The following is a 20,497-nucleotide window of genomic DNA, read 5'->3' on the forward strand; positions in this document are numbered from 1 at the left end:
ACACATTGAACATACCGACACTGGTGTACTAAACAAGAAACACATTGAACATACCGACACTGGTGTACTAAACAAGAAACACATTGAACATACCGACACTGGTGTACTAAACAAGAAACACATTGGACATACCGACACTGGTGTACTAAACAAGAAACACATTGAACATACCGACACTGGTGTACTAAACAAGAAACACATTGAACATACCGATGAAACACATTGGACATACCGACACTGGTGTACTAAACAAGAAACACATTGAACATACCGACACTGGTGTACTAAACAAGAAACACATTGAACATACCGACACTGGTGTACTAAACAAGAAACACATTGGACATACCGACACTGGTGTACTAAACAAGAAACACATTGAACATACCGACACTGGTGTACTAAACAAGAAAATGTATTTAACATAAAGTTGTAGTCTAAGAAAAGACTGTTAGATGAAATATCTTTCAATGGATGTAATAATTATAATGGCTGGACCAATGGGGTGACGTTAAATTGTAAGGAATGTAATGGACATTTATTGATATATTTATATGTATGTATTTTGTTGCCAGATATCACTACTATGGTGTTGGGGTACGGGAAACATCCATCTACTACGACGTCATGTTTTCTGCCAAGGGAGTCGACGGGTAAGATACCAGCTAATAAGATGAAATCAGATCTAACTAACACTCACCCTTTGGACTGTCTGAAGCAGAGATATGATTTTAAATAAGTTAAACTATACTAGTCACTGCAAATTAAGGCCATCTGGAGTGGGATAACTCTGGAGTGGGATAACTCTGGAGTGGAACAGAACTGCTTTTGTAGCTGCTGGTTTCTGGAATGGCTCACTTGCAGGTGTCTCGCCATCTCACTATCTGACCATCTCACGCTCACGCCATCTCACTGTCTCACCATTTTATACTCTCGTCATCTCACTGTCTTGCCATCTCACTGTCTCACCATCTCACTGTCTTACCATCTCACCATCTCGCTATCTCATTCAGTCCAGAATGCTCAGTTTACATCTTGTTTGCTTGGTTATCCGAAGCCAGATTGGAAACAAGTTTATAGCCTCCCAACCCAAATCACACATAAAGTAAAACAATTTAGACATTTTTCATGCATTTGCCACTTGCTTTCAACTTGTGACGAAACAAGCTGTGATGTTTTAACCATGTCTGTAACCTACCATAAATTCTCGATTAGGGACCAGGTCTCGGACCATCCAAAAAAAAATAGGGGCCTACCTTGAATAGATTCCTGCCCATAAGCATACAAGACGGGGGGCAGGGGGGAGCAACTGCCCCCCTAGTGCTGGAGAAAAACCTCAAATTCGGGCAAAAATGATAGAGATATTTGTGCAAAATGTGCTAACCTGAGACCTTTTTACTGTGTATTTCCATCATTCTACCATCAAAATTAGTCGTAATTCACATAAAAATGTGTAGTGATTTGTTTGCAAACCTATATAATCCTTTCCATGAGGCTGCCTGACTCGGCATTGATCTTTAGTGCTGAAGTTTGGGCAGTCATAAAGCCTTGAAAAAAAGAGAAGATTCTAGTGCATCCATATTTATTATTTTCACAGTTTCACTTTTGTGTCTCCAAGCTTTACGCAATGTGAAGCTGGACCATTCTTTAATTGGGATGGTGATATGAAAGTGTGTCTTTTTATCCATTGCCAATAAAGACATTGTATTTTGTTGGGTGCCCAGCCATATTGGCAACCGGGGTAATGAAAAGGCAGATTCAGCTGCCATGCCAGGGTTGGTGTACCTTATACTGATTTTAAACATAATATCAACCAATTTATCTTTTCAACTTGGCAACATGATTGGAACGGTGCAGTTGCGAACAAGCTTCATGCCATCAAGCCAGTTATGGGAGAGTGGCAGTCCTCCAATATACAGTGCAGGAAGGATAAATAGTCTTGTCGTGCTCGCATCGGCCATACTTACTTGACCCATTCATTTATCTTGAAGACAGATCCTCCACCTCAGTGTGTACATTGTCAGTGTACTCTGATGGTGCGCCACATTTTGGTGGAGTGTAAGCATCTGAAAGAAAGTAGAAAATATATTTTTATTCATAGAAATGTAATGGAATCATTTCGATTCCATCCAGAATTTGTTTTACAATTTCTACGTGATACTGACTTTTATTCTACATTTTAATATTACCTGTCTGTGATATTTGTATTTTTGCACAGTTCTTTACACTGTGTTTTTATTTGATTATTGAATTTTTATATTGATGTGGTTCATACTTTAATGTTTTACATTTACCATAGTTTGACACCCAATAGCTGATGTATTTTTCATACTGGGGGTGTCGTTAAACATTCATTCATTCATTGCAAACCTATGTACATGTAGCTCTTTGGTAGTAACTATGCTAATATGAATAAATGTTCATATATAGATTCGGGCATTTACGTTTAATTTGGGCAATTACCCGCCTGTCCCCCCCCCCCCTACATAAATGGGAGCCCATGTTTGCTGATGAGCCTGCCTTCTATTAAAGCCAACTTCTGCTATGTAGCTTTGTCAGGTTAATGGTCACGTTATATTCCCCACTCCCATTGCCTGACGTCAAAAGCTAATGTAAAAACACAGTGAGAACAACAGGAAGAAGAAGCCAGGTGTGCAAGCCTACATTAGAAGATCTTACAACAAGGACATGTTAGAAACGTTTGCATGAAAAACATAGAAGCCTGCCTTGTATAGAGACCTGCCTTGTATACAGGCCTGCCTTGTATAGAGACATGCCTTGTATAGAGACCTGCCTTGTATAGAGACCTGCCTTGTATACAGGCCTGCCTTGTATAGAGACCTGCCTTGTATAGAGACCTGCCTTGTATAGAGGCCTGCCTTGTATAGAGGCCTGCCTTGTATACAGACCTGCCTTGTATAGAGACCTGCCTTGTATACAGGCCTGCCTTGTATAGAGACCTGCCTTGTATACAGGCCTGCCTTGTATACAGGCCTGCCTTGTATAGAGACCTGCCTTGTATACAGGCCTGCATTGTATAGAGACCTGCCTTGTATAGAGACCTGCCTTGTATAGAGACCTGCCTTGTATACAGGCCTGCCTTGTATAGAGACCTGCCTTGTATAGAGACCTGCCTTGTATACAGGCCTGCCTTGTATAGAGACCTGCCTTGTATAGAGACCTGCCTTGTATACAGGCCTGCATTGTATAGAGACCTGCCTTGTATAGAGACCTGCCTTGTATAGAGACCTGCCGTATATACAGGCCTGCCTTGTATAGAGACCTGCCTTGTATAGAGACCTGCCTTGTATAGAGACCTGCCTTGTATAGAGACCTGCCTTGTATAGAGACCTGCCTTGTATACAGGCCTGCCTTGTATAGAGACCTGCCTTGTATAGAGACCTGCCTTGTATACAGGCCTGCCTTGTTTAGAGACATGCCTTGTATAGAGACCTGCCTTGTATAGAGACCTGCCTTGTATACAGGCCTGCCTTGTTTAGAGACCTGCCTTGTATAGAGGCCTGGTCTTAGAGCGACACAAAAAATATAGAAGCCTGCCTTGTATAGAGACCTGCCTTGTATAGAGACCTGCCTTGTATACAGGCCTGCCTTGTTTAGAGACCTGCCTTGTATAGAGGCCTGGTCTTAGAGTGACACAAAAAATATAGAAGCCTGCCTTGTATAGAGACCTGCCTTGAAAAGAGACCTGCCTTGTATAGAGACCTGCCTTGTATAGAGACCTGCCTTGCATAGAGGCCTGCCTTGCATAGAGGCCTGCCTTGTATAGAGGCCTGGTCTTAGAGCGACACAAAAAATATAGAAGCCTGCCTTGTATAGAGACCTGCCATGTATAGAGACCTGCTGCCTTGTATAGAGACCTGCCTTGCATAGAGACCTGCCTTGCATAGAGACCTGCCTTGCATAGAGACCTGCCTTGTATAGAGGCCTGGTCTTGGAACGACCTGAAAAATATAGAAGCCTGCCTTGTATAGAGACCTGCCTTGTATAGAGACCTGCCTTGCATAGAGACCTGCCTTGCATAGAGACCTGCCTTGGATACAGGCCTGCCTTGGATAGAGACCTGCCTTGGATAGAGGCCTGCCTTGGATAGAGGCCTGCCTTGTATAGAGGCCTGCCTTGTATAGAGACCTGCCTTGTATACAGGCCTGCCTTGCATAGAGGCCTGCCCTGGATAGAGGCCTGCCTTGTATAGAGGCCTGGTCTTGGAACGACCTGAAAAATATAGAGACCTGCCTTGTATAGAGACCTGCCTTGTATAGAGACCTGCCTTGAAAAGAAGCCTGGTCTTGGAATGACCCGAAAAATATAGAAGCCTGCCTTGTATAGAGACTTGCCTTGTATAGAGACCTGCCTTGTATAGAGACCTGCCTTGAAAAGAGGTCTGGTCTTGGAACGACCCGAAAAATATAGAAGCCTGCCTTGTATAGAGATTGACCTGCCTTGAAAAGAGGCTGAGTGACGTGGAAAATATAGTAGCCTAGGTTTTAATTCAAGGATTTATGGTACTTTTTATTACCTGTCACTACCACTGAATGTTTTTATTATTATTATTTCTTTTTAATAAAGTAAAGTAAAATTTGCTGCTGGCTCTTAACTCGTTGTGACAAGTATATACATGTAGGTGTCAATTGGAGAAGTGCTCGCTCGATGCGCAGTTGGTCTGAGATCGATCCCTGTCAGTGGGCCCATTAGGCTATTTCTCGTTCCAGCCAGTGCACCACGACTGGTACATCAAAGGCCGTGGTATGTACTACTCTGTCTGTGGGATGGTGCATATAAAAGATCCCTTGCTGCTATTCGTGAAGTGGTGACAGCGGCTTTCCTCTATCAATACCTGTGTGGTCCTTAACCATATGTCTGATGCCATATAACCATAAATAAAATGTGTTGAGTGTGTCGTTAAATGGGGCAGGGAGGAAGGGGGATGTATTATCTTCAGAAATGGGGCAGAGCCCCTATCCCCTGCTCTTTGATGCCTATGATTAAACTACTGATCCCAGTTTTAACAGTTAATTTGACATGACTTATTATACAGTGAAATCCCACTAAATCAGACATCCTGGGGACTATTATACAGTGAAATCCCACTAAATCAGACATCCTGGGGACTATTATACAGTGAAATCCCACTAAATCAGACAGCCTGGGGAGTATTATACAGTGAAATCCCACTAAATCAGACAGCCTGGGGACTATTATACAGTGAAACCCCACTAAATCAGACAGCCTGGGGACTATTATACAGTGAAACCCCACTAAATCAGACAGCCTGGGGACTATTATACAGTGAAACCCCACTAAATCAGACAGCCTGGGGACTATTATACAGTGAAACCCCACTAAATCAGACAGCCTGGGGACTATTATACAGTGAAATTCCACTAAATCAGACAGCCTGGGAACCAAGTAAAAAGTCTAGTTTTAAGATGTATCTTGTTTAATTAGGCACACAACACACCACAACTGGGTCTTGGTATGGGTCTGCGAGTGTGCTGAAGTCGTCATGTCTGGTGTAACTTTACGCCTGGGCCTCTGACTGTTACTAGTTTTCAATAAACATGTAGCGGGTTTCTTCTCTAAGACTATACATCAAAATTACCAAATGTTTGACGTCCAATAGCCGATGATTAATAAATCAATGTGCTCTAGTGGTGTCGTTACCCCCCCCCTAAAACAAACATTTATTGGGGGAGGAGGTATATATGCCAGGTCGAAAATCTTACGATGTCAGTTTACACAAATTTGAAACCATAGCTACAAAACCCAAATAAACACCTTCTTACTGATTAGCACATACATGTAACACCTGTCAAGTATGCACCTGTTGTAATTACAGTCAGACCGATCAATAATATAGAGAATAACTAGTTAATGACGTCAGATATCTGCTTTATCCTGTGAAGGTAAGAATGAGAAATTCACCGAGGCTCTGCAGAGTGCAATTTCTCATTCGGCCTGAACAGGATAAAGCAGATATCCGACGTCATTAACTGTCTATGGGAAAGTGCATATAAAAGATCTTTTACTGCATTAGGAAAAATGTAGCAGGTTTCCTCTGAGTCAGAATAACCATATGTTTGACATCAAATAACTGATGATTAATTAGCCAATGTGCTCTAGTGGTGTCATTGAACAAAACAAACTTTTCGAAACTTCATTTGATTGCTCGCCTAACACCATTTCAGGAGAGTAATCTCCATCTCGTCTCGATTTTACTGATGGTGTGATCGTTTTGAGTCATGTGAATCATAATTTATTTCTATTTTACTGATGGTGTGATCGTTTTGAGTCATGTGAATCATAATTTATTTCTATTTTACTGATGGTGTGATCGTTTTGACTCATGTGAATCATAATTTATTTCTATTTTTTGTTTTGCAGAGGAATTGATGGTAAAAAGGATGGAATGAAACAGGTAAAAAAATAAAATTTAAGGAAAGAACTTAGTACATTTCGCCAGAGGTTCATATAATACAGTTTGTATACCTAACACACATACATTCAATATTGGTGGGGTGTTTCTAAATAACACACATACATTCAATATTGGTGGGGTGTTTCTAAATAACACACATACATTCAATATTGGTGGGGTGTTTCTAAATAACACACATACATTCAATATTGGTGGGGTGTTTCTAAATAACACACATACATTCAATATTGGTGGTGTGTTTCTAAATAACACACATACATTCAATATTGGTGGGGTGTTTCTAAATAACTTCAGTTTTGCTGATGATATTACACTTCTTTGCCCATCTATTTCTGCATTAAGAAAAATGTTAACTATTTGCGAGAAATTTGCAGAAGATTATGATATTATATATAATACAATGAAAACTGTTTGTATGTGTATTGAGCCAGAAACTCTGAAGTTGATCAATGTGCCTTTGATATATTTGTGTGGTGATGTACTGAAATTTGTTGACAACTATAAATATCTAGGTCATATTATATGCAAAAAACATGAAAGGCGATAAAGACATTAAACGACAGTATAGAGCCCTTTGTGTACGTGCAAACATGTTGTTGCGGCGATTTGCAAAATGTTCAGAATCTGTTAAAACACAATTATTTGTGAGTTATTGTACGTGGGTGCATTATGGGTGAAATTTACACAGGATACCATGAAAGATCTTAACATATGTTATAATAATGCATACCGATGAATGATTGGACAACGACGACCATACAGTGCCAGCAAGATGTTTGTCAGTCATCGAGTAAAAAGCTTTGGCGCTTTACTTCGCTCAACAGCATATTCGCTGAAGAGCAGAATCGACACAACTTCAAACGACCTACTTAAATTGCCCACCTGCGGTGTACAACTGTGTGCATCAAATCTGTATGTGTAAATCGCTGACACAAGCTGCTGTATATTATGTAATCAGTTTTGTATGTGATGTTTATATATGTTCTATGGATCTCTGATCTGAAATAAAAATCTATTATTAGTATTATTATATACATGTATATATACACACATACATTCATATACATGTATATATACACACATACATTCATATACATGTATATACACACATACATTCATATACATGTATATATACACACATACATTCATATACATGTATATACACACATACATTCATATACATGTATATATACACACATACATTCATATACATGTATATATACACACATACATTCATATACATGTATATATACACACATACATTCATATACATGTATATATACACACATACATTCATATACATGTATATACACACATACATTCATATACATGTATTTATACACATACATTCATATACATATATATATACACACATACATTCATATACATGTATATATACACATACATTCATATTCATGTATATATACACACATACATTCATATACATGTATATATACACACATACATTCATATACATGTATATATACACACATACATTCATATACATATATATATACACACATACATTCATATACATGTATATATACACACATACATTCATATACATGTATATATACACATACATTCATATACATGTATATATATACACATACATTCATATACATGTATATATACACACATACATTCATATACATGTATATATACACACATACATTCATATACATGTATATATACACACATACATTCATATACATGTATATACACACATACATTCATATACATGTATATATACACACATACATTCATATACATGTATATATACACACATACATTCATATACATGTATATACACACATACATTCATATACATGTATATACACACATACATTCATATACATGTATATATACACACATACATTCATATACATGTATATATACACACATACATTCATATACATGTATATATACACATACATTCATATACATGTATTTATACACACATACATTCATATACATGTATATACACACACATACATTCATATACATGTATATATACACACATACATTCATATACATGTATATATACACACATACATTCATATACATGTATATACACACATACATTCATATACATGTATATATACACACATACATTCATATACATGTATATACACACATACATTCATATACATGTATATATACACATACATTCATATACATGTATTTATACACACATACATTCATATACATGTATATACACACATACATTCATATACATGTATATATACACACATACATTCATATACATGTATATATACACACATACATTCATATACATGTATATACACACATACATTCATATACATGTATATATACACAGATACATTCATATACATGTATTTATACGCACAGTTTGATAGAAAAATATTCACTGTACTACAGTACATGTCTTGTTGCCATTTTTAGTACATTGTTTAACTATAGTCTGGCTTGATATGTATCTGTATCTGTGTGTCTATTTCTATATGTGTATCTGTCTGTGTCTGTTTCTATATCTTTGTGTATCTGTCTGTTTCTATATCTACATGTATGTGTATCTGTCTGTTTCTATATCTATGTGTATCTGTCTGTTTCTATATCTATGTGTATCTGTCTGTGTCTGTTTCTATATATGTGTGTATCTGTCTCTGTCTCTTTCTATATATATGTGTATCTGTCTGTTTCTATATCTATGTGTATCTGTCTGTGTCTGTTTCTATATATGTGTGTATCTGTCTCTGTCTCTTTTTATATCTATGTGTATCTGTCTGTTTCTATATCTATGTGTATCTGTCTGTGTCTGTTTCTATATCTATGTGTATCTGTCTGTGTCTGTTTCTATATCTATGTGTATCTGTCTGTTTCTATATCTATGTGTATCTGTCTGTGTCTGTTTCTATATCTATGTGTATCTGTCTGTGTCTGTTTCTATATCTTTGTGTATCTGTCTGTGTCTGTTTCTATATCTTTGTGTATCTGTCTGTGTCTGTTTCTATATCTTTGTGTATCTGTCTGTTTCTGTTTCTATATCTTTGTGTATCTGTCTGTGTCTGTTTCTATATCTATGTGTATCTGTCTGTGTCTGTTTCTATATCTTTGTGTATCTGTCTGTGTCTGTTTCTATATATATGTGTATCTGTCTGTGTCTGTTTCTGTATCTACATGTATGTGTATCTGTCTGTATATATATCTATATGTGTATCTGTCTGTTTCTATATCTATGTGTATGTGTATCTGTCTGTGTCTGTTTCTATATCTACATGTATGTGTATCTGTCTGTTTCTATATCTATGTGTATCTGTATCTGTCTGTTTCTATATCTATGTGTATCTGTATCTGTCTGTTTCTATATCTATGTGTATCTGTATCTGTCTGTTTCTATATCTATGTTTATCTGTCTGTGTCTGTTTCTATATCTTTGTGTATCTCTCTGTGTCTGTTTCTATATCTACATGTATGTGTATCTGTCTGTATCTGTTTCTATATTTTTGTGTATCTGTCTGTGTCTGTTTCTATATCTATGTGTATCTGTCTGTGTCTGTTTCTGTATCTACATGTATGTGTATCTGTCTGTATATATATCTATATGTGTATCTGTCTGTATCTGTTTCTATATTTTTGTGTATCTGTCTGTGTCTGTTTCTGTATCTATGTGTATCTGTCTGTATATATATCTATATGTGTATCTGTCTGTTTCTATATCTATATCTATGTGTATGTGTATCTGTCTGTGTCTGTTTCTATATCTACATGTATGTGTATCTGTCTGTTTCTATATATATATATATATGTGTATCTGTCTGTTTCTATATCTATGTGTATCTGTCTGTGTCTGTTTCTATATCTACATGTATGTGTATCTGTCTGTTTCTATATCTATGTGTATCTTTCTGCCTGTCTATTTCTATAACTATATCTCTCTATATCTAGGTGTGTCTGTCTGTCTGTCTGTCTGTGCATATCTATGTTTGTGTACCTGTATATGTGTGTGTGTACAGGTAGGTATGTGTAAGTAGATGTATTTGACAGAGAGATAGATTATATATACATGCACTGCTCACTGTGTTAATTTATCTACCTGACATTAAGTATTACATAACCACATAAGCCATCTTTTTCAGATTGCTGCTTACTCGCCGAGGTCAAAGCTGGGAACCCTGTTGCCGGATTTCCCGGAAATCCAAGACATCAAGATCCCTTCCGGTGTGGATGAAGGAAAGGTAAACAAACTTGTACCCCCTCCCCTTGCCCATCCCCTAGGAACATAAACAATATTTGAAAGTGTTTTTTAATTGGGTGATGAAATTAATGTAGCTTTTAATTTTTCAACAAGCAGAGCCTCGCTGCATTCACCATTCTAACCTTTGCAGGATAAAGCTGATATCTTAAGCAGGGGTGAGAATTCTCCTCAGACCAGCTGTTTTCCTCTCATGGAACATTGCGTTTTCTCGCTCTTAATTGTCCTTTCCTCCGAAATGTGTCAGATGGCACAGATTTTAACCTAGGATTTCAAGAATTTCTGGGACCCGTCTAGATTTCCTCTTTTTTTACAGTTCACCAATTCCCACCCCTGCTTAAGACAGTAACTAGTTATTCCCTATTTTCCTCCTTGCCTTTTCACCTCACTAGGACTCACTTGTGGCGATGTTCTTTTTGCAGGTGATTACATTCCTGATGATGTATCGCACTCACTGTCAACGCATTCTCGACACTGTCATCCGGGCAAACTTTGATGAGGTAAAACTTCCACTTCAAATTATGAACATTTAAACGCAAACAAAAACATCTTTCAAAAAAAGATATATATATATATATTTATTTTTTGGCAAAATGTTTTCTTCTATGAACCAGCATTTTGAATCATATTGCATAATATTTTCTCACATATTGACTTCATGTGCATTTTTGTATATAATATATGTAAATGTGTGTGTATGTATGTGTATATAGAATTACAGGGTGTGCACTTGGTGTGCATTTGGGTGAATCATGTCAGCATTTTGACTTGCCTGTGCAATTTTTGAGTCACCCAAATTTTTCATTTATTTTTTAAAAATGTATTGTATGCCATAGATCAGTTTCAATGGGCACACACACTTTGGTTCCAAAGTATATCAATGTTTATGAACAGGTAGTTGTTATGCAAATAGCTAGCTTTTTATTTTTATTTCTACCCTTCAAATGAGTACTAAATTACCTATACTGTAGCAAAGTTTCACGCTTAAACGTCAAGAACTGTTGCATCAGCCCTAAATATTAGCAGTGACAAATTTCGGTAACTTAAACATTTAGTGGATTAGATTACAGCCAGAACTTTAAAAATAAACATTTAGTGGATTAGATTACAGCCAGAACTTTAAAAATAAACATTTAGTGGATTAGATTACAGCCAAAACTTTAAAAATAAACATTTAGTGGATTAGATTACAGACAGAACTTTAAAAATAAACATTTAGTGGATTAGATTACAGCCAGAACTTTAAAAATAAACATTTAGTGGATTAGATTACAGCCAGAACTTTAAAAATAAACAAACTGTTGAATATTTTATCAAAACATAGCAAGACTCGAAAATAATGACAGCACCGATGGCAATTTCTGTCATTGAGATATAAATTGCCATATGTCGGAAACATCACTGACGGCATAAAAATGCCATCGGTAAAGCCCCTCAATGATAGCAAAATGTTTACACCTGGTATACATTACCTGCCAGTATATAACATTAGTACATTTAAAGTATGTCTACATACACCATAATAACCTTTAAGTGTTATGTTTTTCAAATGCTGTGGGCAGGCTTTAAACTTCAAGTTCAAGCCCTGCATAGGTTTCTATGTTTGGTAGTTGCGCTTATTTATAAGCCAAGTTACAAAATGGTATCCTTGACAACCAGTGCTAACGGATTACATTTTTGAAACATGGATATGTATTCATATAACAATGTTCATGTCTTATTAGTTTTCTTGTAAATGAATGATCTTAATCGTAAAATTGTTTGGTTAAGAAATATAAGATGCAGTCATGCTTTTAGCGAATATAAAAGCAAATTCCAAGAAAGATTTGTATGTTAAAACATATAAGGACTATATTTTTGGCAAGCATATATGAAGACCATTTTGCCAGAAAGTATTACAATCATGTAACTTCAATAACCAAATAATAGTACGGCTCACGACATAAAACCAAAACAATTATAATTTGAAGTTTATTTCCAATTTACAGTCTTTCAAAATCATAGAAAAAAGGGTATTAATGAATAATCCTTGTTTTTGAGTCAATGGTCTAGCCAATATTTTACAAGTGGGGGGGGGGGGGGGGGGGATCATCCACATTCTCTACGAGTCTTGTTTTGGGTGACATAAGAATGAGGTGTGATCGGAGATGGGGTGGCTTCATGTCCCTTCCTAGTTATCTCAGTGTTATGAGTGTGTTAAGTTCAATTTTGATTTCTTTGCTTCATTTAACTGTTCACAGGACTCGAGTACCCGTGCAAGGAAGAGCACTCTCATTTAATTCTATTTTTTATGTCATTTTGCTGTATGCTTAGTCTTACATTATACGGCTATGAGACATGAAGGGAAAACAAAGTCAAATGTCTAGAATGCAATATTATAAATCACTGATTTGGCATCCATGTTCAGTGCTGGAATTAAGATGCATTATGCTATTTTACTTTATTCCTTAGTCTCGTTATTATCTAGAGGAGGGTAATTGGGTACGGATAAGAACTGGTAACTCTTTTATTATGGTCTATTTAATATACCTGTTTCTGTCAATGGTTATTTGTTTACAAGCCAACAAGACTGTACACCTGAGCAGAACGTTTTGAATGGATGAATGGAGGGAGGGAGGGACGAAGGGAGGGACGAAGGGAGGGGGGAAAGGAGGGAGGGTGGGAGATTGCTTATTTGGTTGGTTGGTTGGTTGGTAGGTAAGTTGGTTTATGTAAATAAATAAATAAATAAATAAATAAATAATTGACTAACAAATGGTAGATAGATTTATGTTGTTTTAAAGTGTTTTTGTGACCTCATTGAAAAATATTTTGTTGTTCCAGCCAGTGCACCATGACTGGTATATCAAAGGCCGTGGTATGTACTACCCTGTCTGTGGGATGATGCATATAAAAGATCCCTTGCTACTAATGGAAAAATGTAACGGGTTTCCTCTCTAAGACTATATGTCAAAATTACCAAATGGTAGACATCCAACAGTTGATTAATTAATAAAACAATGCGCTCTAGTGGTGTCATTAAATAAAACAAACCTTTAACTAATGCCACTGTTGTATTATAAACAAATGGTATCAATGTATAATATTAAAACTTAAGATAACCAATGTTATCCAATGTGCTCTAGTGGTGTCTTCTAGAGATTGCTGCTTTAAGAGATGAGTGTGTTTTTTTACCATGCTATTCTAGAGATTACTACTTTAAGAGATGAGTGTGTTGTTTTATAATCATATTCTAAAGATTGTTGCTTTAAGAGATGAGTGTGTTTTTACAATGCTATTCTAGAGATTGCTGCTTTAAGAGATGAGTGTGTTTTTTTTTACAATGCTATTCTAGAGATTGCTACTTTAAAAGATGAGTGCGTTTTTTACAATGCTATTCTAGAGATTACTACTTTAAGAGATGAGTGTTTTTTACAATGCTATTCTAGAGATTGCTGCTTTAAGAGATGAATGTGGGGTTTTTTACAGTGCTATTCTAGAGATTGCTGCTTTAAGAGATGAGTGTTTTTTACAATGCTATTCTAGATATTGCTGCTTTAAGAGATGAATGTGGGTTTTTTTTACAATGCTATTCTAGAGATTGCTGCTTTAAGAGATGAGTGTGTTTTTGTTTTACAATGCTATTCTAGAGATTGCTGCTTTAAGAGATGAGTGTGTTGTTTTACAAAGCTATTCTAGATATTGCTGCTGTAAGAGATGAGTGTTTTAAAAAAAAAAAGCTATTCTAGAAATTGCTGCTTTAAGAGATGTGTTTTTGTACAATGCTATTCTAGCGATTGCTGCTTTAAGAGATGAGTGTGGGTTTTTTACAATGCTATTCTAGAAATTGCTGCTTTAAGAGATGTGTTTTTGTACAATGCTATTCTAGAGATTGCTGCTTTAAGAGATGAGTGTTTTTTTACAATGCTATTCTAGAGATTGCTGCTTTAAGAGATGAGTGTTTATTACAGTGCTATTCTAGAGATTGCTGCTTTAAGAGATGAATGTGTGGTTTTTTTTACAATGCTATTCTAGAGATTGCTGCTTTAAGAGATGAGTGTGTTTTTGTTTTACAATGCTATTCTAGAGATTGCTGCTTTAAGAGATGAGTGTGTTGTTTTACAAAGCTATTCTAGATATTGCTGCTGTAAGAGATGAGTGTTTTAAAAAAAAACCTATTCTAGAGATTGCTGCTTTAAGAGATGTGTTTTTGTACAAAGCTATTCTAGCGATTGCTGCTTTAAGAGATGAATGTTTTTTACAATGCTATTCTAGAGATTGCTGCTTTCAGAGATGAGTGTGGTTTTTTTTACAGTACTATTCTAGAGATTGCTGCTTTAAGAGATGAGTGTGATTTTGTTTACAATGCTATTCTAGAGATTGCTGCTTTAAGAGATGAGTGTGTTTTTGTTTTACAATGCTATTCTAGAGATTGCTGCTTTAAGAGATGAGTATGTTGTTTTACAAATCTATTCAAGATATTGCTGCTTTAAGAGATGAGTGTTTTTTTTACAAAGCTATTCTAGAGATTGCTGTTTTAAGAGATGAGTGTGTTTTTTACAATGCTATTCTAGAGATCGCTGCTTTAAGAGAGGAGTGTGTGTTTTTTACAATGCTATTCTAGATATTGTTGCTTTAAAATGAGTGTGTTGTTTTACAATGTTATTTCAGAGATTGCTGCTTTAAAATGAGTATGTTTTACACTATTCTAGAGATTGCTGCTTTAAGAGAGGAGTGTTTTTTTTTCCATCAGGTTCAGAGTTTCCTGCTGCACTTCTGGCAAGGCATGCCATCGCACATGGTTCCCATTCTCGACTGCGAGACCGTTATCATGCTGGTGGGTGTGTGCGACTCCATTCTCTACAAGGCTGTAGCCAGCGTACTCATGCCGACAGTGCTGCAGGCTTTACCAGAGAGGTGAGTTTTAGACCATACCCCACCCTAAAATCCAGTGTCCTTATGTCAACAGTTCTACATTCTTTACCAGAGAGGTGAGTTTTAGACCATACCCCACCCTAAAATCCAGTGTCGTTATGCCCACAGTTCAACAGTCTTTACTAGAGAGGTGAGTTTTACACCATACCCCACCCTAAAATCCAGTGTCCTTATGCCCACAGTTATATAGGCTTTAACAGAGTGGTGAGTTTTAGACCATACCTATCTCCATATGCACTAAAAGGTTTTTGTGTGTGTCAGTATTAGAGAAGTTTTGCAAGCACATGATTACTGGTATGTATACAGATACAAGCAGCATTGAAATGAGCAATGTTTCTGGTAACCAATGTACTGGTTACAACACACTACAGACCCAGTGTAACAGCCCAAAATATACCCCCTGCCAAACTATACCCGGGGTTAAAGTGTTTTATACCCCTAACCCTAATTTTTTATTACTAACCTGTATACAAAGTAAATAAATATATAATAATAATAAACTCTTTAAAACTCTTTAGTCATTTTAGAAGATATTTCGATATTTTCTAGCCCAAACTATATATATTATGATGGAACAAACCTTCTGGACATTGAAATATGGACCAGAGAGGTATATTCTGGGCTAGTCCAGTTTATACCCCAGGTATAGTTTGGCAGGGGTTATATTTTGGGCTATTATACCGGTAACCTATAGGTAGGGCTTCTAGAATTTTTATAAAATCCACTAGCCATGTGTATCTAAATAACACTCAGTTGATGAAAATTCAGGTAGTGTAATTTTAGTTTACTAAGAAAGTGTTATTTCGATCCCTGCAGCTAGCTGATAACGATGAGTCGAATATACAAAGCCTGTTTATGTCTTGCATGCCTGTAATCTATTCAGCTGATTGGGTTTTTTCTCGTTCCAACCAGTGCTCCACAACTGGTCAAAAGGACTTGGTATATATGCTTTCTTGTCTGTGGGAAAGTGCATATAAAAGATCCCTAGCTGCATTAGGAAAAATGTAGCAGGTTTCCTCTGATGACTACGAGTCAGAATTACAGAATATTTGACATCCAATAGCCGATGCTCTAATGGTGTCGTTAAACAAAACAAACTTTTGCATGCCTATAACTACGTTCATGTGCTTAATAAAAACAGACTTTGTAAACTGGTACCTTTATGATGTGGTAACAGTACTAATCATTTAACATGATATACATTTTCTACATTTCAGCCTCATGCAAGTAATTAGGAAATTTGCACGCCAGTTGGACGACTGGCTGAAAATTGCACTCAACAATTTACCAAACGGTCTGCGGAAAATTAAATTTGACTGTAAGTGATGGCCTGTATTAAATCATGTACCAGATGCCAACAAAACAAAACAAAAAAAACCCCAAAAAAACAAATTGTATGTTTTCACAAACCTGACAAAGATTGGCCTGGGGAGGTAGATTGCTCATCTAAGCTGTCTCTCTCCCTCTCTCTCTCTCCCTTTGTCTCTATCTGTGTCTCAATCTCTCTGTCACACACACTCTCCATCTCTCTCTCTCTCTCTCTCTCTCTCTCTCTCTCTCTCTCTCTCTCTCTCTCTCTCTCTCTCTCTCTCTCTCTCTCTCTCTCTCTCTCTCTCTCTCTCCATTTCTCTATCTCTCTATCTCTCAAACTCTTTCCATCTCTGTCTCTATCTCTCCATCTCGCTCTCTCACTCCTCTCTCGTTCTCTCTTTCTCAGACTTTCCATGTCTTTCTTTCTCTCTTCCCTTCTTTGTCTCTCTCTTTCTCTATCTCTGTGTCTATCTCTATCTCTCCCTCCTCTCTCTCTCTCTCTCTCTCTCTCTCTCTCTCTCTCTCTCTCTCTCTCTCTCTCTCTCTCTCTCTCTCTCACACTGTGTGTGTGTATTACTACTAGTAGTTACTGTCCATTTAGTGGTGTGGAGTGGGGCAGCTGGTCATACTGCCCTGGTGAACATCTGGCTGTCACTGTGTGTGTATTACTACTAGTAGATACTGTCAGTTTAGTGGGGTGGGGTGGGGCAGCTGGTCATACTGCCCTGGTGAACATCTGGCTGTCACTGTGTGTGTATTACTACTAGTAGTTACTGTCAGTTTAGTGGGGTGGGGTGGGGCAGCTGGTCATACTGCCCTGGTGAACATCTGGCTGTCACTGTGTGTGTATTACTACTAGTATTTACTGTCAGTTTAGTGGGGTGGGGTGGGGTAGCTGGTCATACTGCCCTGGTGAACATCTGGCTGTCACTGTGTGTGTATTACTACTAGTAGTTACTGTCAGTTTAGTGGGGTGGGGTGGGGCAGCTGGTCATACTGCCCTGGTGAACATCTGGCTGTCACTGTGTGTGTATTACTACTAGTATTTACTGTCAGTTTAGTGGGGTGGGGTGGGGTAGCTGGTCATACTGCCCTGGTGAACGTCTGGCTGTCACTGTGTGTGTATTACTACTAGTAGTTACTGTCAGTTTAGTGGGGTGGGGTGGGGCAGCTGGTCATACTGCCCTGGTGAACGTCTGGCTGTCACTGTGTGTGTATTACTACTAGTAGTTACTGTCAGTTTAGTGGGGTGGGGTGGGGCAGCTGGTCATACTGCCCTGGTGAACATCTGGCTGTCACTGTGTGTGTATTACTACTAGTAGTTACTGTCAGTTTAGTGGGGTGGGGTGGGGCAGCTGGTCATACTGCCCTGGTGAACGTCTGGCTGTCACTGTGTGTGTATTACTACTAGTAGTTACTGTCAGTTTAGTGGGGTGGGGTAGGGCAGCTGGTCATACTGCCCTGGTGAACATCTGGCTGTCACTGTGTGTGTATTACTACTAGTAGTTACTGTCAGTTTAGTGGGGTGGGGTGGGGCAGCTGGTCATACTGCCCTGGTGAACGTCTGGCTGTCACTGTGTGTGTATTACTACTAGTAGTTACTGTCAGTTTAGTGGGGTGGGGTGGGGCAGCTGGTCATACTGCCCTGGTGAATGTCTGGCAGTCACTGTGTGTGTAGTTACTGACATTGTGGTGACGTCATTCTCCCTGGTGGGGCAGGATGGAGCTTAGTGGTAAAGTGCTCGCTTGATGTGTGGTCAGTCTGGGATCAATCCCAGTTGGTGGGCCCATTGGGCTATTTCTCATTCCAGCCAGTGCACCATGACTGGTACATCAAAGGCCGTGGTATGTGCTTTCCTGTCTTTGGGATGGTGCATATAAAAGATCTCTTGCTGCTAATCGAAAAGAGTAACGACAGTGGGTTTCCTCCCTCAATATCTGTGTGGTCCTTAACCATATGTCTGACGGTATATAACCGTAAATAAAATGTGTTGAGTGCGTCGTTAAATAAACCATTGTCTTCCTTCATTCTCCCTGGTCTTATCTCCTCTGTCGGTGGACCCATTCAGCTATTTCTTGCTGCAGCCAATCCACCTCGACTTGTACATCAAAGGCTGTGGTATGTGCTCTACTGTCTGTGGAATGGTGCATATAAAAGAGTCCTTCCTACTAATGGAAACATATAGTGGGTTTCCTCTCTAAGAATATATTTCAAACTATTACCAACTATTTGATTTCCAATAGCTGATAATTAAAAAAATATCAATAAACTCTTGTGGTTTCGTTAAACAAAACAAACTTTAAATTTTTAGTTTATAACCATTTATCAAACACTGAGTTTAAAATGTGCTGGGGTGTCATTAAACACACATTCCTCTTCTTTAATGGTCAGAGGCAGATCCAAGAGGGGGTAACATGGGAACCCATCCTCCCTAAAAATTCCCCTTTTTTCCCTCTTTCTAATTTATTTCCCTTCCATTAGGATGCCCTTTTGATGAGGTGGTTCATATGCCCTTTTACCATTAGCCCCCACCCCCACAAAGTATTTCTTGGATCTGCCCCTGATGGTTGTAATACTTGTTTTTCTGTTGCAGTGGCATGACAGTTCAATCAGGTCCATATACTCTTTTACCATTAGTCCCCCCCCAATATTTCCTGGATCTGCCCCTGATGGTCGTAATACTTGTTTTTCTCTTGCACAATGGTGCGACGGTTCAGTCAGGTCCAATTGCCCTTTTACCATTAGCCCCCACCCCCGTCCTGCCCCGCCCCTACCCTGCTCCCGCCCCATGAAGTATTTCCTGGACCTGCCCCTGATGGTCATAATACTTGGTTTTTCTGTTGCACAGTGGCACGCCGGTTCGGCCAGGTCCTGAAGCGCCAGACATCACTGAGCCACCTGTGCCAGACAGCACGTACCGTGGTGCAAAGCGCGGACATCACAGCACAGATGCTTGACGACTGGGTGGGCGTCGACCTCAACAGCATTGGCAAGCAGACGCTCTATACCATGGACCAATACAGCGAGCGAGACCACAAGACAATCTTCACCTGTGAGCATCATCGTATCAGTCGTCTCGCCCAATTAACTCAGTAGTCGCCATAATTAGGTCATATACTGTGAATCGTAAAATATTAGCCATCTTGAAATTTAGCGAACTCCAAATAAGTGACATAGCGACATGCATAAAACTTTAGTGAATTTATACTTGCTAATATTTCCTGATTTACAGTAGTCTCCACAATTAGGTCATATAGTTTCTATAATTAGGTCATATAACATCCACTATATGTCATTAGTTTCAATAATTAGGGCATGTGCTTTCCATAATTAGGTCATATAGTTTCCATACTTAGGTCATATAGTTACCATAATTAGGTCGTATAGTATCCATTATTAGGTCATATAGTCTCCATAATTAGGTCATATAGGTTCCATAATTACATCATAATCTCCAAAATAGGTCATTAGGCTCTATAATTAGGATATATAGTTCGTAATTAGGTAATATAGTCTACATAATTGGGGCATATAGTCCATAATTATGTCTTATACCGGTACTCTCCATACTTATATC

General features: G+C 37.9%; 1 protein-coding gene across 1 annotated transcript in view; it reads left to right on the forward strand.

The window, feature by feature from the left end:
- Positions 1-20,497, forward strand: part of LOC121386112 (transcription factor RFX4-like) — a 97,793-nt gene that overhangs the window by 67,447 nt on the left and 9,849 nt on the right. Inside the window, exons 6-12 of the mRNA XM_041516910.1 lie at positions 576-653; positions 6,403-6,436; positions 10,579-10,677; positions 11,117-11,194; positions 15,427-15,590; positions 16,826-16,926; positions 19,769-19,972. Coding sequence (XP_041372844.1) covers positions 576-653; positions 6,403-6,436; positions 10,579-10,677; positions 11,117-11,194; positions 15,427-15,590; positions 16,826-16,926; positions 19,769-19,972 — 758 coding nt within the window. The remainder of the gene's footprint in view (positions 1-575; positions 654-6,402; positions 6,437-10,578; positions 10,678-11,116; positions 11,195-15,426; positions 15,591-16,825; positions 16,927-19,768; positions 19,973-20,497) is intronic.

This window comes from Gigantopelta aegis, chromosome 12, assembly GCF_016097555.1.
Source record: "Gigantopelta aegis isolate Gae_Host chromosome 12, Gae_host_genome, whole genome shotgun sequence".
NCBI lineage: Eukaryota > Metazoa > Mollusca > Gastropoda > Neomphalida > Peltospiridae > Gigantopelta > Gigantopelta aegis.